The sequence below is a fragment of the Astatotilapia calliptera genome, chromosome 15 (assembly GCF_964374335.1).
Source record: "Astatotilapia calliptera chromosome 15, fAstCal68.1, whole genome shotgun sequence".
In the NCBI taxonomy this organism is placed as follows: domain Eukaryota; kingdom Metazoa; phylum Chordata; class Actinopteri; order Cichliformes; family Cichlidae; genus Astatotilapia; species Astatotilapia calliptera.
In genome coordinates this window covers 13,559,531-13,585,033 of record NC_137436.1, presented here as the reverse complement: position 1 = coordinate 13,585,033, position 25,503 = coordinate 13,559,531, and the positions used below count along the sequence as shown (strand labels likewise).

General features: G+C 40.1%; 3 protein-coding genes across 4 annotated transcripts in view; 1 reads left to right on the top strand and 2 right to left on the bottom strand.

Moving 5' to 3' along the window:
* The first annotated feature begins 1,704 nt into the window (after window positions 1-1,704).
* Window positions 1,705-9,126, top strand: tram2 (translocation associated membrane protein 2). Of its 2 annotated transcripts, none has more exons than XM_026142933.2 (11): window positions 1,705-1,928; window positions 3,771-3,834; window positions 4,034-4,143; window positions 5,113-5,229; window positions 5,364-5,422; window positions 6,392-6,476; window positions 6,656-6,726; window positions 7,146-7,250; window positions 7,551-7,691; window positions 8,018-8,175; window positions 8,378-9,126. In XM_026142933.2, exons 1-11 carry the CDS (start codon window positions 1,809-1,811, stop codon window positions 8,452-8,454), a joined length of 1,107 nt encoding a protein of 368 aa, XP_025998718.2. In that variant the 5' UTR covers window positions 1,705-1,808; the 3' UTR covers window positions 8,455-9,126. The 2 variants fall into 2 exon arrangements, with proteins under 2 accessions (XP_025998718.2, XP_080145758.1); XM_080289632.1 differs by lacking the exon at window positions 1,705-1,928 and adding an exon at window positions 3,125-3,256.
* A 233-nt stretch (window positions 9,127-9,359) lies between these two features.
* On the bottom strand, window positions 9,360-14,865 carry efhc1 (EF-hand domain (C-terminal) containing 1). The gene is made up of 10 exons (XM_026142932.2): window positions 14,648-14,865; window positions 12,698-12,919; window positions 12,327-12,614; window positions 12,072-12,221; window positions 11,651-11,837; window positions 11,133-11,359; window positions 10,456-10,596; window positions 9,985-10,198; window positions 9,573-9,782; window positions 9,360-9,488 (listed from the first exon to the last, which is right to left on the bottom strand). Exons 1-9 carry the CDS (start codon window positions 14,711-14,713, stop codon window positions 9,601-9,603), a joined length of 1,677 nt encoding a protein of 558 aa, XP_025998717.1. The 5' UTR covers window positions 14,714-14,865; the 3' UTR covers window positions 9,360-9,488; window positions 9,573-9,600.
* A 2,060-nt stretch (window positions 14,866-16,925) lies between these two features.
* eva1aa (eva-1 homolog A, regulator of programmed cell death a) overlaps window positions 16,926-25,503 on the bottom strand; it is a 70,161-nt gene continuing 61,583 nt past the window's right edge. The window contains exons 6-8 of the mRNA XM_026194528.2: window positions 21,732-21,866; window positions 18,782-18,964; window positions 16,926-17,531 (exon numbers count right to left, since the gene is read on the bottom strand). Of these exons, the coding sequence (XP_026050313.1) occupies window positions 17,152-17,531; window positions 18,782-18,964; window positions 21,732-21,866 (698 nt within the window). The 3' untranslated portion in view covers window positions 16,926-17,151. The remainder of the gene's footprint in view (window positions 17,532-18,781; window positions 18,965-21,731; window positions 21,867-25,503) is intronic.

Genomic DNA, 25,503 nt, shown 5'->3' with positions numbered 1-25,503 from the left:
CTAGAACTAGAACCATCCTGTCTCAGACTGATGCTGAAAAACTAGTTCATGCATTTATTACTTCTACGCTGGGCTACTGTAATTCATTATTATCAGGATGACCTAAAAAATCATCAAAAAGCCTTCAGTTGATTGAAAATGCTGTAGCAATAGTAATGCAAGGAACTTGAGAGAGAGAGAGAAAGAGAGAGAGAGCATATTTCTCTCATACTGACTTCTTTTCATTGGCTCTCTGTCAAAATCCAGAATCGAACTCAAAATCCTTCTTATCACATACAAGACCTTGTATAATCAGGTCCCATTTTATCTTAAAGACCACACAGCACTTTGCGCTCAGACTCCTGGTTTACTTGTGGTTAAAAGTAGAATGGGGGCAGAATGCAAAGGCACTGCCTTCAGCTTCCAGTCGCCTCGTCTGTGGGACCAGCTCCAGTTTGGATTCAGGAGAAAGACACTCTCTACTTTTAAGATTTGGCTTATAACTTTCCTTTTTGATCAAGCATATAGTTAGGGCTGGATCAGGTGATCCTGAATCCTCCCTTTGTTGTGCTGCAATAGGTCTCAGCTGCAGGGGCTTGACATAATGCATGATGAGTGTTTCTTCTTCACTCACCCTTTTTTCACTCACTATGTGTTTATACACCACTCTGCATGTAATCAATAGTTATTATTAATCTCTGGCTCCATTCCACAGCATGTCTTTCTTATAATTACAGGCACTTTACTTCACAATATAAAGTGCCTTGAGGCAACTGAACTGAACTGAATTGTAGATGGATCCGCTGAAGGGCCTGATTAATCTCTTAAGTCCTGTGTTGAATTCCACCCCACCTCTTAAGGGCATAACATTCAGATACACTTCATCTGCTGGAGATTCTTTTGTCCTGTATTTGTCCTCAGATTTATTTAAGAACATACTGCACATAAATCAAGATGTGCCAAAGCCAACACTAATAAGGCTTTGGGAATCATGTTGGTGCTGCAAAAATACAATTTTGTCCACTATGTTGTCGTTGCCTTTTTTTTTTTTTTTTTTTTTTAGATTTAAACTAAAGAAACTAAAGGAGCAAATTACGCAGGCTGCTAGTAACAAAGTCCCTAAAGATACAATTTAAACTAGGTTCTTTGCTTAGTTTTCTGTTATCTACATTCCTCTGAAAACAGTTTGATAATGAAAATGAGTGAAAAACTTTAAAGACCTTCAGAGAACACGGAAAAACTATTGCTCAAGAGTTGGGAGTTCGCCTTGTAATCGGAAGGTTGCCGATTCGAGCCCCGGCTTGGACAGTCTCGGTCGTTGTGTCCTTGGGCGAGACACTTCACCCGTTGCCTACTGGTGGTGGCGCCAGTGTCCGGCAGCCTCTGTCAGTGCGCCCCAGGGTGGCTGTGGCTACAATGTAGCTTGCCATCACCAGTGTGTGAATGGGTGGATGACTGGTTGTGTGAAGCGCTTTGGGGTACTTAGGGACTAGTAAAGCGCTATACAAATACAGGCCATTTACCATTTACCAAATGATGCAAGAAAATATGGCTCCTTGGAAGCAAAATACAAAGAAAACAGGGATAGCTCAAGACTTTTGCACAACATTTTATGCCTATTCTGCATGCAGCTGCAAAAGTGGTTATAATGAGTCTGACAAGGCAGACTGAATCTAACTTTGTGTAAATCGACCCAAAGAAGGTATTTATGGCTCTGGCCCTTTAAGACGACGCGCATGCGTACGTCGCCGAGAAAGTTAACTCACTGAACTTCGTAGTCAGAAAAATTCTGATTTTTAAAACAGAAGGGAAAAGTCCATTGTGTTGACATGGCATTTCGCCGAAGAAATAAGAGCTATCCTTTCTTCAGCCAGGAGTTCTTAATTCAAAACCATGCTGACATCGTATTCGGTTTGGTGATTTTCATTCTGATTGGACTGATGTTTGAGGTGAGATGAACTCACATTCCTTTTTTCCTTCTCTCGTCTCCCTCAGCTGTTTTAAGATGGCAAAGCCTGCGGCAAACTCTAAGCTCTAACTTGAAATCCCACTTAAAGCGATTCCCGCTTTGTAGAAACGGTTGCTCATAAGATTGCCTGTTAATTTAGCTGTTATCAGTTTCGCGGGTTTGTCGTTCGTGCTGTTTTTGTGTTTTAAATTTTACAAGTTTGAGGAAGGAAAAAAATGTTGCTCTGGTCGCAGTCAAAGTAACAATCTATGCGTTGCTCTTAAGGTAGGAGGAAACGGGTTAAAAAAAGCAGCTGTGCACAAACTACAGCGTTTTCGTATTATTGCTTTACATGTTGAAAGTTTCCTTTTGTCTTGTCTTTAAGTTTCTAGAATCTGGGTAAAACCTAAACACTTGACTTGGGTAGCAAAGCTACATGACCGTTTAATCGCATGACAGTGTCTTTCACAGCAAAAACTCTTTGCAAGCAATTGTTTTTGCAATTGTCAGTTACCAGACATTTCTAAAATAAAATGGGTGTTAAAGCCTTTCCTGTATTCAAATTAAAAGCAACGACTTTCCTTCCTATGAGTTCCAACAAACTTCCGCTGCCAGCCGTTTTATTTTGAAAGTCGTGAACGGAAGCTGTCTGACTATTTGTCAGTGTCTTGACGCCACTAGTTAACTGCCACGTCTCAATATTTGCTGCTGTGACCCGGGGGGGTCAGCTGCTCTTAACACGCTTTGACCTGAAGGGATTTCACCGCTGACCTTTAGTGAAATAATTAAATAGATTATTCGTGTAGTAGTTCTTCCTTCTGCGTGAGCACAAACACTCCCAGGCAGCCACCGCCTGGACATTTAGTAAAGTTTCAAAACGGAACCCTGGCTGTGATTACACAGCTGATCGAAGAGGGGAAAAAAATAGGGGATTTCCTTTATTTTTTTCATTACTGGAAAAAAAGAGAACGAGAGTGCTCTACATGTAGTCAGTTATGTTAAATTTTGATGACATGTCACCAGTAGCCTCCATCCACAGGGAATAACTGGCGACTTGTTTCACTGTGGCGCCCAAACTGGTATCAGGGGACCAACAAGGTCTCTTGGGGTGAGGGGTAGGAGGGGGGCTGTGGTTTCATTTTTTTTCACTTTGCTTAATCATATGTGTTAAGGTCAGAATTAGGGTTAGGGGTTAGGGTTAGGGTTAGGGGTTAGTGACAGGAATAATCAAAAGTATTTGCTGTATGCATGTTGAAATCTGGATCATCTGAATATAACAATCGGATCCTGGATCACACTCAGCAACCTGTAACAGGTGCTTGCAGGCAGGTATGGCTTTGTTTTGAAATAAGGTTTATACTGGGTTAAAACAAAAACCTCTGCCATTCTATTTTTTTAATTATTTTTTTTTAGAAGGACATCTTAGAAATCAGTTCTCATGAGGAAGTTATGACACCAGATGTGTGACTGTGTGACAGCTCTGCTATACTGATAAGGCTATTTCCTTAATCTCACACACCCACTTGCTAGCTATATATATATATATATATATATATATATATATATATATATATATATATATATATATATATATATATATATATAGCAAGTTTATTGACTATATGTTAAACTGATATGGCTATTGTACTTCAGTAAATGACAACCCGATTAAGAAAAAAAGGTGTTACAACACTGCAAGGGGATGTGGGTGGGGGTTGTCAAAAATCCTTTATGAAGGAAAGACTGACTTGTGTTTGCTCTACTTGGAAGCCCACATTCTTGAGGTTGCACTCAGGCAGGTTCGCTGAACTATGCTGCTGCTGACGTCTCGTCTAATTTCCAGGCAACAGCAAAGACGGCCATACTGTTCATTCAGCCTCAGTACAACGTCACCACGTTGTCGTCAGGTACGAAGAGCCAGATTTTGATTACGTGCTTACTTTCATTCAGCCTCTATTAACCTTTGACTCATGGAGTTTCACTTCTTCCGTACCTTTTCCTCTGCGTCACGGTATTATTGAAGCTGGATGTTCTTCCAGGATGTTTAACACACCCCTGATAAATAACATCCTATGTGTGTTTCATATCTCCTGTGTGTGTTTTTAGAGGGAGAGGTGACGTTGTACCATTACGGATGGAAGGACTGTGCCACCATCCTGTTCTATTTCTTCATCGCCATCATCCTCCACGCAGTAGTGCAGGAATATCTTCTGGATGTAAGCATCTTTTTACTGTTTTACAATGCCTCAGCTTTTTGGTGTGTTTCTTTTGTCTGAAACATATGCTGATTATTTCCAGCAGACAGATTTAAAAAAGATTAAAAAATGAGTAGGTAATTAAAATGAGGGAAAATGTTTTTGTTCTGGGTATGTAAATTCTTAATAATTTAGTAGAAAGGTTTTTGGAAAGGAAGCGCCATAAGGTACCCATTGCCACAAAAGCACTGCCCCAATAAAACCCACATAAAGATTCATTAACCACTATATACACATTCTACTCATTGGTTAAATGAAGGAGAACACTACAGGTTATGACCAGGTTGTACCAAGTTACATAAATCTTTCCAAGACCATAAAGAAGCTTTAAAATAATCAGAATATTACTGTTTTCAGTGTAGTCATCCAGGCTTTGAACTGATTAGCTTAAAAAAACCCTTCAGTGCACAGTATTAGCCTCTTTACTGTTTCAAAAACATGATATTATAATGAGGAAGATGCGTGCCATATACTGAAACCAGGATATGTGCTGTTTCATCTCATGGTGTTTGCATCCAAATGCTCTCATTGTGTCAGTTTAAAAGAAACCACATGAAAAAAAAAAAAAAACACACATGCCAGTTATGAATATTTTAAACAAAAGAGCTTAAACAGATTGATGTGGGGGGATGGCGGGAGAGCCAGGTTAGTATTTGGTCATTGTTTAGAAATAGGCCAGCGAAAAGGATCGGGTGTTATTTTCGCAACATCACCACGGTTTCCAGCGTGTCTTGAAAGGAATACTTCTTCAGGCAAGTGTTTAAAGTAGCAGCCATAAATAGCTTCTGTCATTTTTTTTTTTTTTTGTCCTCCTTACGGTAATCCTGTAACACTTCCTTGTGCATGACAAACGCCAGAGTCAACATGCCACCCGTTATTGCCGGGATCTAACCTCATTCACGCGTCCTGTTGTTATGGTTCATGTTGCAGAAAGTGAACAGACGTCTTCACCTCTCCAAGAGCAAGAACACCAAGTTTAATGAGTCGGGTCAACTTTGCGTGTTTCACTTGGTGTCTAGTGTGTGGAGTTTCTACATCCTCATTACAGTGAGTGAGACTGCATTCAAGCGACAACTTCCTAGTGAAGGAAATGCCGCACATATTCTTAAAACAGGCGCTCACACGCGCACATTAATAGATAATAGTATTAATAGTATAAGTGTTCTAATTTCTTCACACAGGAAGGATATCTCCTGCATCCCAGCACCCTTTGGGAGAACTATCCTCATGTACATCTCAGGTATATATATTTATATATATTAATTTAACCATAAAACACTAACTGTAGCTAACAAATGTCATGTTTATTAGGAGTGAGACACAATACCAATACAGCAATCTATCATAACCTTTCCTCTTCTGATACTCTTATCTTGATGCTGCTGCCAGATTTTGATTATTTTGGGGTTTGGTTTTTGGCCTGGGTGTGGACCTGAGTGCAAATGATCTTCAGATGGTTAAGGCAAATTGACAGAATGAGTTTGTGCATCACGTTATATTTAATTTTGGCTGTTAAATAAATAAAGTGTATTAAAGCTATTTAATCTAAGCCCACTTAATATTTCAAATTATTTTGAAACTCTGATTCTCCAACCAGTTTTACTTGGTGGAGTCTCTGCTGCCTGACTTTTTGTGGTGGCATTTATCAAAATAACCAGGGAGAATAAGAATAAGAGGTTATTAGCTATAATCATTATTAAAATATGATAATGGTAGTATACAAATGTGTACTGTAAACCAACGCATACAGATCAATATTTAAGGTTTGACTCTCAACATCCAGTGGAACACAAACTGGGTGTCATCAGGACGCTACAACACAGAGTGAACACCATGCCCACAGATACAGTGGCCAGGAAAACAGAAGAACATATCAAGAAGGCCCTGAGTTTATGTGGTTATCACAGCTGGACGTTTTTCAAAGATGGGAAGGCACCTAGTAAAAAGCTCCAGGAGAGAAAGAGCATTATGCATTTGTGCAAAGTAGGAGCCTTTTAGGGTTTCTTTTTCAGAAGTGGGGATCATCAATTTTGCTGCAGAAACACGATAAGTTGGCTGTCTACAAGCTTGTTGTTTTTTTTGTTTTGTTTTTTTGACCATAGTCCTAATTATATAATAAAACTAAGACGAAACAATCAGTGAGGCAGGATGTAGATTATGTGCTTCTCCCTCTGTCTTACCCATGCCTGTCTGTGTGTGTCTGGTCCAGGTTTCAGGTGAAGTTTTTCTACCTCACTCAGCTTGCCTACTGGCTCCATGCCTTGCCAGAGCTCTACTTCCAGAAAGTCCGCAAGGTCAGTTGGAGAGTCCTTGAAACTGGAGGAGTTCTAAAGTGTGATTAGATAAGCTCTGTTTATACTTGGGCTCATGTATATTCTGCATGTGCATTAGACAAAGTTGGAAAAGGACGGAGAGGTGGAGAAAGGTGTCAAGCTTTAAAATCATTTGCAAATAAAGGCTGTTTGTTTTCCAGGAGGAGATTTCTCGCCAGCTCCAGTACATCTGCCTGTATTTGCTCCACATCTCTGCAGCCTATTTGTTAAAGTAAGAATCCCTTTGAAGTTGGCCAGTAAAATCCAAAGGTGTGAGTAGAGAAGACTCACTAAATGCTTGGTATTTGAGTCATTTCGAGGTCTTTTAAATTCTTTGCAGCAGCAATTTTCACTCTGCTGCTCAACTTAGTGTTTCTTTTGTCAGCAGGGATGTAAGGGAGAAACGTGGCACTCAAAGAACCTTGATTTGAAATCTGTGAGGGAAAAACATAAAGATTTTTAGATATTTCAGGGTTAAGTCAGATCAAACTGTACTGGTGATTCAGTTATTTTAGATAATGGCTCAAAATAAGTGTCCAGCTGCACTTCACGGTGACTCCCGAGTTGCAAGTTGCAAGATGCTCGGGCTGCTTAGATGATTTCCTTTTATCACCTAATCTCTCGACTTTGTGTCTCCTCTTTCCTGCCTAGTTTAAGTCGTGTGGGTCTGGTACTCCTCTTCCTGCAGTACGTGTCAGAGTTGGGCTTCCACATCGCCAGACTCCTGTATTTCACTGATGAGAACCACCAGAAAATGTAAGCTATCTTACCTGCGAAGAGGCTTCAGCAGGTTTTACTTGATAAAGGAATAAGATAGAAGTAGATCAAGCCCAACAGTGCGACCTTTTAAAAATAAACTTCAGTGTTTTTGTTCGTAAGCAACAGCATCATGTGTTTTCAGCGTTGTTCACCTTTTGACTCGGATAGTTTTACAGTACACAATAATATTACAGTGTTCTTATGATAACCACTACCTTGAACTGATCATCTCAGCAGCTTTTTTTTTTTTTCCTTTTCCTTTCTCTGGGCCCAACCTCGCTGTGTGTCCTCCCCCAGGTTTGATCTGTGGGCGGTCAGCTTCGTGTTTACGCGGATGTCTACGCTGACCCTGATGTTCCTGGCAGTGGGGTTTGGTTTGGCTCGTGAGTATCAGGGGCTGGACCTGGAGATGGGGAACTTCAACACTGTGTTGATAAGGTGAGTTATATTGAGAGAGGGGAAAAAAAGAGCAATGTCCAACATCTGTGGATAATGATTTATTTTCTGGTACTGTAAGAACTGTTTAGAGCTACAGAAACAACATAAAAGTATAATTACATTGTGCCCTTCTAGTGTTCAGTTTTGTATTGTTTGGCATCATTCATTTTGAGGAGGATGTATAGGAGCCAGGAAGGAATTTAGATATTTTATTTAGGCTATTAAAAATATCATACATTAGCATCATATGTTTTAACATTTTGCAACACAATCGCCCATTTTTACGAGCACACGTTTGTTTTTGTTCTTTCCTTTGGCCCTTTCAGGATGACCGTTCTACTGTTGGTATGTTTAACTCAATCGTGGCTACTCTGGAAGTTTATTCGCTTCCAGCTGAGGCGCTGGAGGGAGTTCAGACACGAGCAGGCTGTTCGCAAGAAGTCTGCTGCAAAACAACCCCTAAGGCCACTAAAAAGAGATTCACGTGAGTTTAAACACCTGCTCTGCTGGCTTTCATATTTCACGTGCATTACCTGTTAAATACTTGCAAAAGAAAAAGGAAATGAGACTTAACATTTGTCTCTTCTCTGCTGTCATTTCTGCTTTCTTCATTTATCTTTATCACACCGATTCCTACATGTGCTGCATTAACAGAGGTACTGATTTCTCCCTTCTCTGCCTGGCAGTTGGTCACCATGAAAATGGAGTTCTTAAAGCTGAGAACGGAGCCTCTCCTCGGACAAAGAAACTCAAATCCCCTTAAGATAACAAACTGACTGGCCTAAACAGGAGACCTTAGCCCTGGCCAAGGCTTCTCATCAGCACCGCAGCGAAGCTGATAGCCACTGGTCATCAAGCTTCTGGATGTGTATTTCCTGAGATGCCACGGGGACTCAGTCGCTACAGACTTAGGCTTGAATGCTGGAAAATGAAATCCAAGGAAACCCCTTGAGCCCCAACAGACATTTTCTCTTCTCATCATATCAGTATTTTTTTTATTTTATTTTTTTTATATACATCCACAAAGCCTGTGATCCCACCCTGAAGCACACCATTGAATGCAGAGGGAATTCAAAAGTAAAGTGAATGCAGTGTGTGGCACATTTTAATGTGTATGTCCATGCTGAACGTGTTGATTAGTCCTCATACACAAGTACTGTATTGGTTGTAGCATTGTGAGATATTGCAGCTCTTGCCATTGAGCCGGCTTTGCTTGTTTTCTATTCTGGTCCGCTGGAGCAGAAAAGCGTTACTGATGATAAAGTATGATATGAGCTTACTGTCGAAATCATGCAACTGTCACTGGTCACTTAACAAATATGCATTAAATATGTATGTTGGATATTACCGCATGCTATTTCATGTTTTCTTTTTTTTTTTTTTTTTTCCTTTTTTTGTTTTTAATTTCTTTATTAAATAATGAGATTTTTTCTGATATAAGTTTTGCATCTGAGGTCTTTTCAGCTGGTTTACATTTTATGCACCACATGTGTTTAAAACAAAACTACAAAAAAAAAAAAAAAGAATAATCACTTGTTGGAATTTATGGTGTGTGAATGGACAAATTTGAAGTCTCCTCATTAGAGACGCCATAAGGTTCATTTTAAAGCAACAACAAAAGGTCGCTGTATTTATCATTTGTCTCACTGTAAGGTATCACTTGAAAGGTGTCATGTTGATTGTTTAATTGTCAAGGAAATTTTAGTAAAGGCTTTGATTTACAGTAGATTTATTGCAGAAGAAGAACTCTGAAATAAGGAATGTCTTCACATCAAAGAAACGGCTCTGTTGCTTCACCTGCCAATGAGAAAGGAGGGGGGGGTTGGCAATTAAGATGAGCATGAACTAATTAGCATTTATTTTTTCCAAAGAGATACCTACCTGCACAAAGGTATCATTGACAAATAATTTAGTCTAAATGGCTGGTATAGTCTTTCCCATCTTGGTCAGGTGGCTGGGTAGTTAGAATTTCCACACCCAGCTTCTGCCGCAAAGAATCCAGCGTCTTGGAAGGGATGTCACTCCAGTTAGACTCCAAGTATTTGAGCACATAGTGGTCGGCATCAGTCAACACAAAGCGGTGACCAAAAACTGAAAGCGGGCAAAGGTAAATTTTATAATCTTGATATTATACTAAAGATAACATTTAAAATGTCATAACTGAGAAATGTTACTGTATAAAAAAGGAATATATAATCATTTTCAATTTAAGTCAGAAACACGCTTAAAAGAAGTTGGGATAGTGGCATGTTTGTTTTCCCAGTCCTGATTAACATAGGATTTCAGCTGTTACCTTCCACAGTGGCCCCGATAGCGAAGTCTGCAGGTGAGTAGTACGCAGGTTTGTCTACAGTAGAGCCTGGCTTGGGGACACGAGACTTTTCCAGAAATTTTCCACCAATGACACCAGAGTTGCGTGTGGTCTTTTCAAAAATGCTGATCATGTCATTGGACAGGAAGTAGGACAGGATGAAACGGCGGTCTTCATCTTCAGGATTCTGGGAGTCCTGGAATGCAACATAGGTGGGCTTAACCAAGGTGTAAAAATAAAAAATAGCTTTTTGCATAATCACCCCTTTTTTAACTAAATTTTTACTGAGGAGTAAAAATGTCTCTAATCAGTGTTTCTGAGCAAACCCTGTCCATTGCAGAATGAGGAGCAAGGCTGGGCTTTTTTAATCTCATTAGAATGGTCTACTTTTGGTAACTTTCAGTGATTCAGTTCTTTTGAACTGCTACAAATGCTCTGCTAAATGTTGCTCACCAGTCTGGCACTGTAGCGCAACACTTTATGGTCGTTCTCTAGCATCTTTACCACGTTCACTTTGGGAGGCTCGGGAATCAGACGCAAACAATTCTGAAGAGAATCCTCAAGTGAACCAAAACCATTGTAGGGAGGAACTATCTGTAAGGATGGACAGCATGGAGAAAGAGAGAAGGAAATAGACACAAATGTACAAAAACATATACACTTCTGCTGCTGTAGTCCATCTGCTTAACTGAGCTACTATTGCCTTCCTATCACTTTGAATTGGTCTGGCTTAAAGCGGTATAAAGCATGCCTCCTCAGTGATACAGTCTAGCTCTGACAGCATGGCTGGAATTGCTTTTTACCTTCTGAATCTGTCTGTGTGTATGCAATCATGGCAAAATTAGGTCCTTGAGACACTTACTATAGCAGAAACTACCTCAAAGGTAGTTTTTAGAGCTTTATCGGGTGTTTATATGACTATCTGCAGACAGATTCTGTCAGTATGATGCGTCATCACTGTATAAGATGTGTGTGTATCGCTGACATTATAATGAACGTCAAATTCACAGATGGATGTAGTTTATAATTGTTTTGTCTGGTGTAATCCCATTCCAAGATGGGCTTCAGTTTAAATTAAAATTGTTCCAACATAAAAAACAAAAATAGGTTAAATATACAGTTCAATTTACCTTCTTCCAGTCTTGAGGCATATCAACCTTCTTTGGTATCTCTATGGACTTCATCTCCATTTCCGGGTGGTTCTTCTGGTAATATTCTTTAGTGAAGCCATCACAGTCATAAAGCAGGAAGTTGCGCCCCAGTAGTTTCATCCTTTGACCCACCTGGAAGTCTTTTGGGGAGTAATACTCATCCACCTCTTGCTTTGAGACCTCCATCACTGCGCTGGGGAAGTTCTCTACAAATAAACAAGAGTACAACAATGTCAAAATTAAATATACAAAATATTATCACAGTCTCTGTGTATTTTTGATGTATCTAGAAAACCGAGTACTTTGTAGAAGCCAGTGTAATTAATCTTTTTACATAACATGTCATCATTTTTGTCATCATTGCATAAAGTCGTTTATGTCATACATAAAGTAGGCAAGAAAAAAAACATAACTGATGACATAACTCGCTTTACTGCACTGTATCAAATCAAATCTGTTAAATGCACATTTAACCAACACACAGTACTGCATCAAACCTGATTTGATCTTTTTGGGTAGTCTCTGCCTCCGCATCAGGATGGGGAAGGGATCCAGGCCGCTGTTCGGTTGGTGGACCTCTGCGACCTCCACTGTATCATCCACCAGGTAATAGTGAATGGTAACAGGCCTGGACTCCCCATACAGAGAGTCAGCATCATCCCACAGAGTGAAGAAGCGTAACACCTAACCAAAAAAGTGTAGAAGAATGAAACTACAAATACAGGCATGCCTCTATTATATCTGCCATTTATTTTATGGCAGGGATACCCCATGAAGGAATTTAATTTCTAGCACTTATTAGAACTCTAACACAAATCAAGATCGGTGGATTCAAACCTTGGACGTTGCTGTGATGTGACAGTGCTAAACGTGATAAATGTTACACAGTCAGCTTGTAAAGGACTGAATTTCATTCACCTTGCGGTCCATGTTGAGAAACTTGTGCAAATTATCAAATGTGGAAGGTGTAGTGTGACACGGTGGAGGGTTTTCACGACGGATGATGTAAGGATCCGCTGGCATTGGCTCAGGGTCATTTACAATCATGCCTTCACTTTCCATGAATTCCTGTATGAAGAATGAGAGATCAGAACACACAGGAAGTGTATTTATAACAGCAGACTTCTAATGCATAGTTTCATTTCCACAGCATTCAAACACATAAGGTTGTACCTTAGTAAAGGTATCACACTGGGTGATGCGGTATTTGACCCCATACACGTCCAGGTCCATACCAAGGTTGAGATCTTTCCAATGGTAATGCTCTCCACGTTCATTCTTGGGCAACTGGTGGCGTTTGATCCGCTTTCCCTGTGGTATCCCAGAGTTCTCTACTGTGGGCTCGATGATGCAAATGCTGTCATCCTCTAGGTAATAGTAAATTACCACAGGGCGCACACGGTACTGCTCTTCAGGAGAATACAAGATAGCCTCCATAAAATATCCATAGTAGCGCAGCGCCTGCAAGACAGGTGGTAGTGATGAATAACAGATGAGGAATCTTTATGTTTTTATGAGTTTTACAACTATAGGTGTTACCAGACCTTCTTGTCAAGGGCCACATGAGCAGGGATGAAGTCTTCATGTACTCTTTTACCAAAGGCGCAATAAGTAAGGTCAGGTGTCTCGAAGGCTAACTCACTAATCTCTTGTTGAGTGAGCTGCTCTGATAAAAGAGGGTCGTTGCCAATGCCCACAGTGGGACGTCGGGGCAGAGCATAGCCATTCCTATAGCTCAGAGTTTGGGGTCGATGGAAGGCTGACTTCTGCAAACACAGAGGAAGAAATAAATTAGCTCAGGTAAATACAGACAGAAACGTAATTACATGAAGCACTTATCACTAATTGATGCAGTTTACACTTAAATACCAATATGGGAGTGTTCTGTCCAATGTTACAGTAGTCTGTGCAAGTCTTGAGCCACCCATTGTGTATATTTTGTTCCAAGTAGCCAATAATTCTCCAGGCTTTCTTAAGGTCTTTTCACATTGTTCTTTTGGCTGCTTTTTCAAGGATTTTAATTCAAGTCCTTGTTCCTGACCATTTTTAGAGGAATTCTTTAATTGTTAACCCACTTGACATTGACCTATGAATGACTGAAGCATTAAAAAAGACACCTACTTCAAGCAATGACCTTGTGTTGTCTACACATAGCAGAAAACTGTACAACATACCGATCTAAAAATATATCTCTAGTTATCTTACTAGTATACCGTCACAAAAACACATCATCTGTTCCCATAATACAGTAACACAGTTTATTAGGCACCCATGAGTAAATCGCAGTGGAGGTCTGTCGTGGTTAGGGGCTGAATTTCAGACAGCGGTGTCAAAATTAATTGAATTATGAACCGATTTTGATCAATCATGTCAATCCATAAAATTGCCGAAACCTTTTTTTTCTTTTTTCTTTTTGCCAAAACACACTTCCAATGCGGTGAAGGCATAACTGGATAGAAAAACACACAAGGTAGCACAATCTGTGATAGACTGGCCTCCCCAGAGTCCAGACCTAAGTGTTCTGATAATTTTTTAAATGGCATTTTTCTATTCCCTACAATCCAACATCATCCACCCAAGTGCTTTCTATAAACCAATCACTCACATTGGAGAGCTACTTGGGGTTAGTATCTTACCCAAGGATATTTGGCCATACTTGTAGCCGGGGATCAAACCACTAACTGTCCAATTAGTAGATGACTTGCACTACCTCCTGAGCTACCACCCCTGTTAATGTAACAAAAGGCAGCTAGAATCCAAAGAAGATTTTTAAATGTCGTCCAAGAGGCCTGGGGAACTATTCACGAAGACTACTTAAAGAAATGACAAGCATTGTTGCCTAAGAGTTCTGTTTGTGTTGAAGAATAAAGGTGCTCAGACCAAATATTGACTTTCAAGGTGATTAGAATTGTACAAACTCTGTTTTTGCCTTCAGTACTGTATTCCCATGTATGTTTGCACGTGTTCCAATACATTCTTGCACCCATTTTTCATTTCCGAGGGGTGGCTCAAGACTACTGAACAGTACTGTAGATCAAGTATGCCTGTAGGAAAACAAAATAACAATAACATCCCTAAAGTAAAGCAAGAATAAATAAATAAATACAGATAAATTCTCTCTGTGTTAACTGTCAACAGTGAATTTGTTAATTTTATAAAAAAATAATAATTATGTGTTATTATGATTCAAAGCATTGCTGTTCATTTTTATTAGGGCTTGGTAAAATAAAATAACTTTATCAAAGACTCTTTAGAGAACATTTAGAGATGTTTTAAAGGTCACTCGAGAGCTGGCTAGTACCTTAGCAACACAACCTAACAAGTGGAGGAATGTAAGAAGACACCTGCATTATTAAAAAAATAATCGACAAATACCCCCCCCCCCCCCCCCACCACCACCTTCAAAAAAAAAAAAAAAAAATTAAAATTCTGTCAATCGTTAATGTTTCAAACTACTAAGCAAACCCTATAGTTTTGTTTAATCATATTCTTACCGTCACATCTCGAAATGTATATCCCGGTAAAAATGGTAGTCCGTGGCTGTTCCCGGTATAAGACATTTCCAGTCTGGATATTTTTTATTTTTTTTTAAAAAGATTTCCTCCTCTGCACAAGATGTTAGCAGTGGGAATTGTGTAATTTGTGGATTTAACAGCCGTTTTCGTTGGTGTGTAAAATTGCACGAGAGCTCTCACGGTGGTAAGTTTATAGTATCCATGGTAACGACAGGAGCGTCTCAGTGGAAACAAAGCAAATATTTCCTAAAACAGATTTAATTTCGCGGTAAAAACCCCATGGAAATACTGAAATTCACAGCGGCAAACACAAACACAAAGGAATAAACACGGCAAACATAAAATACAATATAATAACATGATATTAAGTTGTTATAGTTTCTATTTTTTTAATTTGCGTTTTTATTTTAAGTATTTTTTTATGTTATATCCAATAAAACAATGCATTTATCTATATAGTTGTGCTGACTTTGTATAGCTAGCCAAAGTGATTTGCAGTCATAACTTCACTCCTTATGTGCTGCATTAAAACACACTGTAGAGATCTATCTTCATCACAAGGTGGCGCTCAATAACAAATCTTACAGATCCAGTGAGCCGCTGGCTCACAAGTTCTCCTTCATGCTGTCTATGACCTCCTTGTGTAAATCCGTATTATGTATGAACTCACTGTATTCTCAGTACTGGAATTGGGCTAAAGCGTCTTCTTTCTCCTGACACTCACAATATAGTCTTAAATTCAAAAATATAGGTCAGTGTACACAGTTGCAGCGTGTTTTTTTCAGAAGAAAGTGCAGAAGGAAAAAAAAAAAGACATGTTATTTTTTTTTTAACACAGTTTATTCCAAGCACAGGAGTCATATTTTGGTCTCTCACATCACCAGTTATTGGCACATTTTAATCCCATTCAAAATTAAACACAACAAATATCCTTGTTAGAAAACAAACAAAAAAACAAAAAAACAGGAGAAGTGCAGGGTGTACTGTATGTATGGTGGAGGGAGTGTTGTGAAAATGACCTTAATATGTCCTGTTTACTCTTTAATTACGCTCACAAAAATACCAAACTGATTTATGAAAACTAACTCTACGCTTGAAGTCAGGGAAGCACGAGCAGAACTGGACTGACAACTGGTTATAAGATTAAAGTGGCGACATAATTCGCCACTTTCTGCAGCGCTGGTTTCCACGGGCATCTGTTTAGCATCTTTGAAATGAATACACAGATGGCGCAAGACCTGAAATTCACACATCTGTCACGAGACAAGACCATAAAAATATTTTGTAGCAAAGTCACTGATAGAAATTGGCACTTACTGGTAATGCACATTTACATCTGGGGAGAAGTGCAATGTTTAACAGACACATTCAGCTTTTACACATGGTCCACCTCAGCAAAGGGAATATGCATACAACGAGATGAATGTATGATTTCCAATCAATAAATAATTTGACCAGTTACAGAGAGCCTCATCAGCTTCATTTCTGACAAAGAGATGTAACAGTTGGAAAAGGCACTGCACTGTGAGTTAAACATACTGTATCAAAAATAAGGTTTAAAAATCACTAAAACCTCTTTGAGGCTCTTTATATGATTTTTCTAGTTCTTCTCTTTAAATGCTGGCACAGCGGTTTAAATGGGCCGATCCCCTTCTTAATAGCCAAAAAACAACCAAAACAAACATCAACCAAACACAGAAACACTAGGATTGCATCCCTGAGGTGCTAGACCAGACAACCTTCGCCAAGTATAAAAATATCTCATAATAAACCATACTTGACAACAAAAATACGCAACATTAATAAACTATTAAATATTTTAAAATATATTTCAGAAGGGCTGAGATGAATTCCCACAAAAATATTTTTTGGTTTTATAAAGCTCAAAAGGCAGCATGGTTATTCACTGTGGAAAGATTATCTTACATTGTCAAGTGCACTTGCTTTAAGCTACCCCTCTGCTAAAGTTCACACTTGAATACTGGAGGGTACAGAGCATAAAGCTGTAAGTGTCACAGTCTCTTCCAGCTGCCTGGGGTTCTGTATAAACAGACCTGTCTGAGGCCTTGGTCCTTCAGTCACCATGTAGTCTCTGCAGGCCTATGTATGTCTAAGGCAGCTAACCCATAAATCCCCACTTCAAAAAGGCCTGCGGAGGTCATGGGCAAGGCAGTGCAGCCTTTCACCTCTTGCTTCCTCCAGCCAAGAGGTAAGCTTACCATACAGAAAGGGAGCTTATTGTTTTACTCAAAAGGGGAATAGCTTATGATACCCAGAGGAATATGCAAATCAGCAGAGAAGGAGGACTTTCTTTAAAAGTCTGCAGTACCTTCCACTTTTCTCATCAGTAAGAGTCCAGCTGCTTTTGCATTCATGCTTATAAAGCTTCATCGAGGCCTTGTCCCTTTCCACTCCAACCCAAGTGTGTTCTAAATTTTTGTTTGAGTCAAGTAAGCCGCCTATCAATCATCCCTCTGCAGTCCTCAGTAATACCGATTGAGGCTCCGTGTCCCTGGGATGTCCGGCTGTCCGTTCATCCAGATCTCCCGGATGATTCGCTCCCTTTCCTCAAGCCTCTGCGCTCTTTCCAGCTCCTCCGCCGACGTGAACACGTTCATGTTGAGCGTACGCTCAAAGCGCCGGTGTCTCCGCGCCGACAGATCTGAGGTGGTGTCCCAGTCTGAGTCCGAGTCGCTGGAATCGGAGGATGAGTCGGGAGGACGCGGTCGTTTCTTGGCGGGAGGCCGCTGGCGGGGCTGGCAGTCGGTGCGACAGGAGATCTGTACTACCAGGGCGAAGAGGGTGAGGAAGAGGCCCAAACACACACCACAGACAAAGAATAGTGCAGCCCTCTCTGGGTGATCTGTTGTACAAGAGAAATTGGAAATTGTTAGTTGACTTTATGAGGAAAATGTGTCAAACACTAAGCTGAGTCTTTCTCACTGGGTTTCTTATTTTTTCCTGACCTGTTTAGTCAGATGCATTTCACTCAGTGTAATGAACATTGTCTGCACAGCAAGTGTTCACGTGGCTTGGTTTAGTTAAGATGTCTTACAGATTCTGCTACTCCTGGTTTTCATCTTCAGCAGATGTCACAGCTCTGATGGGGTCTGTGTTTCCCCACTGAAAAAACCAAAGTGACTCTAGCTCCATTAGTACGAGACGAGAACGGCTCTCCCTTTTCAATGAATGAATGCCATTTTCAGCTTTGAATCCTTCATGTCTTCCTTGCATTTTGCATGCAGGTACTTTGCATTTGCATTTTGAATGCATCCAGCTCAACTGCAGACACTTCTGTTTATATTATTGTTCATTAATATAATCAATTTCATTTCTCTTTTACCATTAAGACGTTGAGAATTTTTCTTGAAATCCTAACATGCAACCTTTTTTGCATTCTGAGGAAACCTTTAGAGAAAGCTAAAAGCTAAGTGATCTAAGTAACCACCTGAGCTCATGTTCACTGCATGCCTTGTGTATTTATCTGACCTTCTGTGCTGCACATTTCACTATGTATAAACTGTTTATAGCAGGAAACAGGCAAACTATTTCAGTGACTGTTTTAGCAGCTGCTTAGAGCTGGTGACCCACACTGTGTAATGTATAGAGACATTATCGCTGCTTACATCCTCTGGCCCACATTTACCCACCTATTAGTGAGAAGAAATGGGAAACGGGGATTTTACACACATCAATCCATGCAGTGCAATCCCGTGGTCACTAATCTCATGGGCCAAGAAGCAACCAGGAGCTGATAATGCTCTTGAACACAGAGATCCAGCCTTATTGTTTGCTAACAGAGCAACAAGAATCCCTGCGGTGGAACTGTATCTCTTTCCCAAAGAGATCAAGTTTCTTTCGTCCGCCCCTTTATTTCCCGAGGGGCCGCCACAGCGGTTGGATCTGCATATTTCGATTCGGCACAGATTTTACGCCGGATACCCTTCCTGGTGCACCCCTCCCATTTATCCAGGCTGCAAGGTGAATGCATTAACCTTTACACTGTGTGGCTACTCCCTAAGCAGATGCAGTTAAGATCTCTAAAAGTCTAACTGCCAGAGATTACGCTACACATGTGATGTTACAGTAGATTTCAGAACAATGTTACCCGACCTGATATGTAAGTGTAGGCTGCCAATGCGTTACTAATGAGGGCCATGTTGCCACTCGATGTTGAGTTGATGATGGGATTCATGTCCGGGGGACGCAATGGACTTTCTTCTCTTTCTTCTCCTCCTTTTCCGTTTTCAAAAGACTTTTCCTCGTCGGCGTTGGTCTCCCTGGGTTTCTTCCTTTCTGGAAAAAAATGTAAATTAACAGGACATGAGTACACAATGAGTAGTTTACAGCAGCTACATGTACAGTTACATTATGATGGTGATGCTTTTACAGTAAATCCAGAATCTGCTGTTGCTGATTCATTGTAATGACATCAGTCTCAGTCGCCTACAGTCTCACAGTGGTTTGGGGGAGATTTTATCGCATAAATTTTCTAAAAAGATGCGTCACGCATAAGACACACATACACGCACACACGTACACATTCACAGGGAGCTTTGTGATTCAGAAGATAACACGACATCCTTTTCTGTAATTCATTCTGACTCAGGTCATTAAGAAACAGAGAACCACATGGAAAAGTTTGTACTCTGGAGACATTTCAAAAGCTTCCCAAAATCTTAGAAAAAATGTTTCTATTTATAGATGGGAACGACTACTTCCTGCTCTAGATTTTTCTTTTTTTTTTTTACTTCTTTCAGTGTTTACCAGCTGGGTTTTGTTGTGCACTCACTGCAAAGAGAGTGTGTGAAAGAGAGAGAAAACAGGAGCACCATGAATTAATTATGGGGATTCATACTCATGTTACAGCTGCCTTTAGTTTACCTGACGTAGTTGTTTATGGGGTAGCGTGGAACTACTGCAAGTTTAGCTCCACTGAAAAAAAGCAACCAAACCTTAGACAGTCAAAATAAACAGAAGCATTTAGTTTAGTGACCTGAGCTCTCTCTCTCTCTGTGTGTGGTTGCATAGTCATTTTTACATGCTTTATTTCTTTTGTCAATGAAGGTAAGCATACTCTGGTGATTTGTCACACGCAGGAATGACCTCTAATTGTAGAGTCTCTAAGGTGTGTCGGGCTCTCTTTATCTGATAAATGCAGTTTATACTGGAAGTGCTCGCTGATGAGGTAAATGCTTCCACCTGGACCTACGGCTATGTTGCACACATGAGCTAACGTTCAACCGCAATCTGTCTCAACTCACAGAAAACAGACAACTTTTGTCACATTATCAATGAAAATATAAAATACGTTGTTGTTATACTGTTGTCTCTACGAAACAATACATTTGTGTTCAGAGGACTAGCATTCCTGTGGGAAACTAAAGACACCCTTCTTACTTCCTTAGGCAATAAGAGCATACATACCAGCCAGATATTGCTAATCAAATGCACTTCATTAACTGACAGTCAGCAAGTGTTAGCACCTCTATAAAAACAAAAGTGTTGTCAGTTCATTGGTCCAGTGTGTTCAGGTGTGTGTTAACACGACATCCCAGTGAATTCAACCTAAGATCATGTCGTGCAATGCACAAAGAAAGAGCTTGACTTCAATGAAATAAATGGAAAAAGAAAAGTCAAGTAATCTGTGTGAACTGCACAGCAGCAATGCCACATCAAGAAGCAGCTGGAACCAAAGATGGAGACAATAAAAAGTTCAGTGTTTGTGTTTGTGCCATATGATGTTTACAAAGCTGTATTTTAACTTGTACACATAAAACCAATTTTGCAAGGATAGGAAATAAACAAGACTGCATTCGAAATCCATGTTTATATATATAATGGTATTCCTCTAAAAGCTATGATATCATGGTCTTAAGCATCACATAGTTTTGCTGAATTATAGTAACAAGCACATAAGTGTACAGAGTGAGGAATATGTGATAACAGCGATAGAAAAGGCATAATTTATCAAGGCAGTAGTACAACACACAAAGCTTTTAAAATCTGAGAAATCAAAATTGAATGAGAAAATTAATATTTATATTAATCCATGTATGATTAATATAAATATCCTTATTAGCTTATGATGGGAAGCAAATGGATACAAGTAGTTTATTAGTGGTGCATTAGTCTAAAAGTTCAAATCTGCCTCTTCAATTATGCATGTACTCACTTGTGTTATATAGTAAATACAGTAAGTAGTGTTTTTATGGTATGCCACTTCCTGGACTATTTTTTGGCAGAGGGCAGTGACTTCCTGGAGCCTTTGCTGTCTGCATGGCTACCTTTGGTGATCAAGCAAAAAGATTCAATCTATGTCAACATACCCATCATTTTGTGCAGTCTAACATTAACTAAAGAGAAATGCTAAAGTAAGAAGAACAAGGCACCTGAATTTACAGTGAATCACATCTTTATTTGGTTGAATATTTCTTTTGAAAACCTCGTCTTCGCCCTGTTTTATCTGCTATCACACAATCTCACAAAAAAGGTTATTCCAGAGTTAGTTTTTGAGCAGTGCGTACATTCGTGGCAATAAGGAGGAGAAATTCATGCATCAGGAACCGTCAGCGCTACAGCACACGTCTTCTGTCCTCTACCTCTCTTAACTGCTCATTCATTCTTCTATCCTCCTAATCAGCACAATGCCAGTAGCCTAGCAGAGTAATTGTGCAGGCCACCATTGCTCATGAATAAAGCTTTGTTTAAGTTTCTTTCTTGCTGGCGTCTATTCTTTTTCATTCTCTCATTCCGTTGTTCTTGGTCATTCATTCTCTGGGAATTTGAAAGCCTGACTTAGGTTGTTGTACATGCAGTGCAATCATTGGTTGTTGGGAAGGAGTATATTGTGAGTACCATCAATCAGAAAGGATCCATATGGAAACAGTTGAACTTGTGTTACTTTGAAAACGCACACAACCACGCTCTGACTTAAGACCTGAATTAGATCAAGGTCTGATGCTCAAGAGGCCTCAAACCTGTTTAGCGTTAACTACATTTCATGGGGGGGTGGGGGGTGAGAGTGTATGAGCTTATACACTATAGTTGTCATTTGTCTCACCTGGAACAGTGTCAGGGCTTTTGACTGAGCTCCCCTCAGGAGGGCTGTCTCCCACTATGTTAGGGTCATGGGCGCTGGGTGCTGGGTGGTAGGCTGGTGGTCTGGGGCCCTGCTCGTGGAGCAACTTCTTTGGGACTACAAAGAGAAGGAAGTAAAGCAAGGAAGGGGTGTTTAGGGAAAAGAAAGACAGAACAGAGCATAATTAGACAATGCAGTATTGGAGTATTTGTAGGTAAAGGAGGTAAAGGGCAATGCAGTATTTGTAAAGCAATATACTGGATTATATTTTCAAAGCAACCAGTTTTTGATCAGAACTATCTTCTTCTCTACCCTCTAGTGCACACAGCTGTGCAGTCTGTCGTATTTGTTGCTGTTGTTGATAAGGATTAAGACTCACATCAACTGCTGATTCATTTCATTAGGAGTCAAACAAAGGTAAACATACTCAAGAGTATGCTGTCACCGACGGTGTCAGACAGCGTTGTGGCCATGATTCACACACTCTTCCGGACCATGCATGCAAGTTCCCAAAAGTTACGCTGCCCCCGCCATCACAACCCCCCAACCTAACAGTGTCCTGTTAGTCAAGGAAGTTTCACCCAGACACAAACCTACTGGGCTATACATTCCTGCCGGCTCACATGTGGTTTCGGAGGCCGAGCCGTGCTCCGGTCACCGTGTTTGTCCGCTCTGTCAGACTGGCTGACCATTCACAGCTGAACAGATGACTGTCTGTCCAGCTGTTGGTCATTCTTGCATTTTCACTGCTGTTTGCGAACAACGGCCACAAAGACAAATCTGCTGCTTTTTCCCCCCGGGAGATCATCAGTACTAATAGTAAAATTATGACATGAAAATTGGGGTAAAAATTCAGCATTTGCTTAAAGGACGACGATAAACACGCTGATCAAATTACCAGAGACGTATTTTGGCAGTGATCCAAGAGCCAATCAAAGCACAGGAAGGAGCAGAGCAGGCCACACTCCCCCGTTGCACTGGATGCTGCTTTCGGCTTGTGCACATTTTTCCAGTTGTAGGCAATGATGAAAAGATTGCATGATACAATTTGTGTAATTATACTGTGACATTTTGCCTTTATCGGATATTGGACAGTACTGTCTGATAAGAAATGCTGGTGGCCACAGTTACATGATCTTCGTACTAAACCTGTTCTTCCACAACAGGACAATTAAGCAGACAAAGAGCTCTCTTTGAAGAAGCAATAAATAAAGATGGAGGATATGGCTGCTTAAGTAAACCAGTATGTTGCCTCTACTTTGCAGGATGCATTTATGGTGTTTAAGACCAAATTAATATGCAAACCATTTTCTTAAGGTTGACTTGGTAGATTTTTGTGCCGTGCATCAAAGAAGAATGAGACAACACGGAAAAAATGTGAGTCTTAACACGGAAATGTGGTCAGAAACTTGTAAATAACTCATGAAAGAATAAAGTTACATTGAATCCAAGCACTCCATTGTTTTTCTTGTGACATTACCAATAAGTTTGATGTGTCACATGGCCCTCTTCCTATTTAAAAAACAAATGTATCCAAGATGGCCGACTTCTAAATGGCCACCATGGTCACCACCCATCTTGCCCCCTCACATATACTAATGTGCCACAAACAGGACTTTAATATCACCAGCCATTCCCATGTTATTACGGTGTATCCATATAAATGGCCCACCCTGTACAATCAATACCATTTTAACTTCTGACAATTAAACAGAGAGAGCAATAGACATGAAAAAGACGTTTTTCTTACAGCAGTTTAAAGACTGCACTTAAAGTAGTTTCAACAGCTCTTGTTCCTGGAGGACTTGGATCTAACAGGTCTGACTTTAACCTCCTCAACATCAAGTAACAACCAGTATATGATTTCTGATCTTTGTTTCAGTTTAAAGAAGACCATTAGCAATGTAGTTTCTCACCAGTTGTATAAACATACATGTATATTTGTATTTTTACATATTCTTGGGCAAAATACTGAAATCAGTGCTGCTCCTGATGTGTGAATGTTAGATAGAAAGCATTTGTATAAATTTGTGTGTGAATGATGAATGAAAAATGTTATTTAAAGCACTTTGAATGCTTGAGTAGAAAAGTGAAAATAAGATTTTCATATCTGTAAAAAACTTTATATAATTGTGTTATCTCGTGTGTGATCTGTCAACAGAAAAGATTTTTAAAAATCAGACTTAGAAGCCCAAACTAACCTGGTTTGGTTGGGTCAAACTGAGAGGATATAAAAAAAAAAAGCAAAATTAAGAAGTGAGATTTGGCCTGGCAGGTTCCCTTGTTCCTTCTCATCAGTCTGACACACTAATCACAGGGCTTTACAACTCCCCCACTGCCATGTTGCCGTGGTGCCATGCCACGCCCTTATTATAGGCTTCTGATTGGTCCTAATTGGCTGCACATGTGGACCAGAGTCATAGCTGAAGAGGGGACAATGTGGCTTATACACACTGTGAAACATGCATTTTCCTCACTAACAAAAGACTATGTAATCGGATGCATTACCTGGCCAATGCACATGCACACACAGTCCATCAATCATCCAAAACAATAGTCTGCCAAGTTTTTCTGTACACTTTATTTGCTAACAAAAAACGGTACAGTATAGTATAGTATATTGACTGCTGCCTTTCTAAAAATAAGTGTCAAAAAGCTAAAACCCCTCAAAATAAGCGACCGCAAACCACGCTTAAGGAGCCAAGCATTTAAACTAAATCAGTAAAAGAGAGACAGAGGAGTGCAAGGGAGCGAAACCCAGCACATAAATCACACTCTCCAGCCTTCGTTATAATGACATGGTCACATAAATGTGGAGCAAATGAGTCCTCGAACTTCTTAATATAACTCTGTTACATGGGATCTGTCCCAGAACTGTACCTCTCAGAGCCCTGGATCGCCACAGGGAGCGAAGATACGAGGCGGGAAAGAGTGCCCTTAACAATGGGCTGTGTTTACACTGGCAGAGCCCAGCTTTGTTTTCACTGGGCTCTGCAGGCCAGAGAGTGTGTGCATGTCTGTATGTGTCTGTGTTTGTGAGCCATATGCTGACCATTGCAGAACACAGTTGGGACAAAGCCCTATAAGCCAGAAGGGATATAATGAAATATTAAACCATAGTAAATCTCAAAGACCTCGGCCAATAATTTGCACATACTTTTGCCTTTATGGGTTTAGACGGGAGACTGCTGAAGACTAGATGTTTGAGGTATTGTTTAAGGGCATCCTTGATGGTTGGTCAGCTTCAGCCGCCTAAAATTTGACCCCAAAAATGAGCGCAAGAAACTGTAAAATAGACATGGAGACACTGCATAGAGATGGGAGTCGTTTCCCGTGTCAGAAACTTCCAGAGTTTGTTTCAAATGAGATATTTATCATTTCAAAAATAGCTTGACTCTTTAATCTGTTGTATAATGGATAATAAACACGGTTAGATGGCAAAACACATAACAGATTGGGTAATACATTTTTCTTAAATGGACTCTTCAAAAGAACCAGTCGACTGACACAATGTGCACGCACACGTGTGCATGTGTGTAGGAAGTCTGAGCAAAAACGTCTGGTTTTCATCAGCACACAGCCAGTGCCAACTTAATCTACGACATTAAAGTGCTGGTTAAGGCTCCACTTTCACTTGATACACAAATAAAGGCAGTGCCTCAAAAAACTCAATGTTTATGGACACTCAGATTCACAAAATGCTTTTAATGTTCTATTATGTCCTTTCAAGTCTCTGCTTCCCACACAGGCAGGC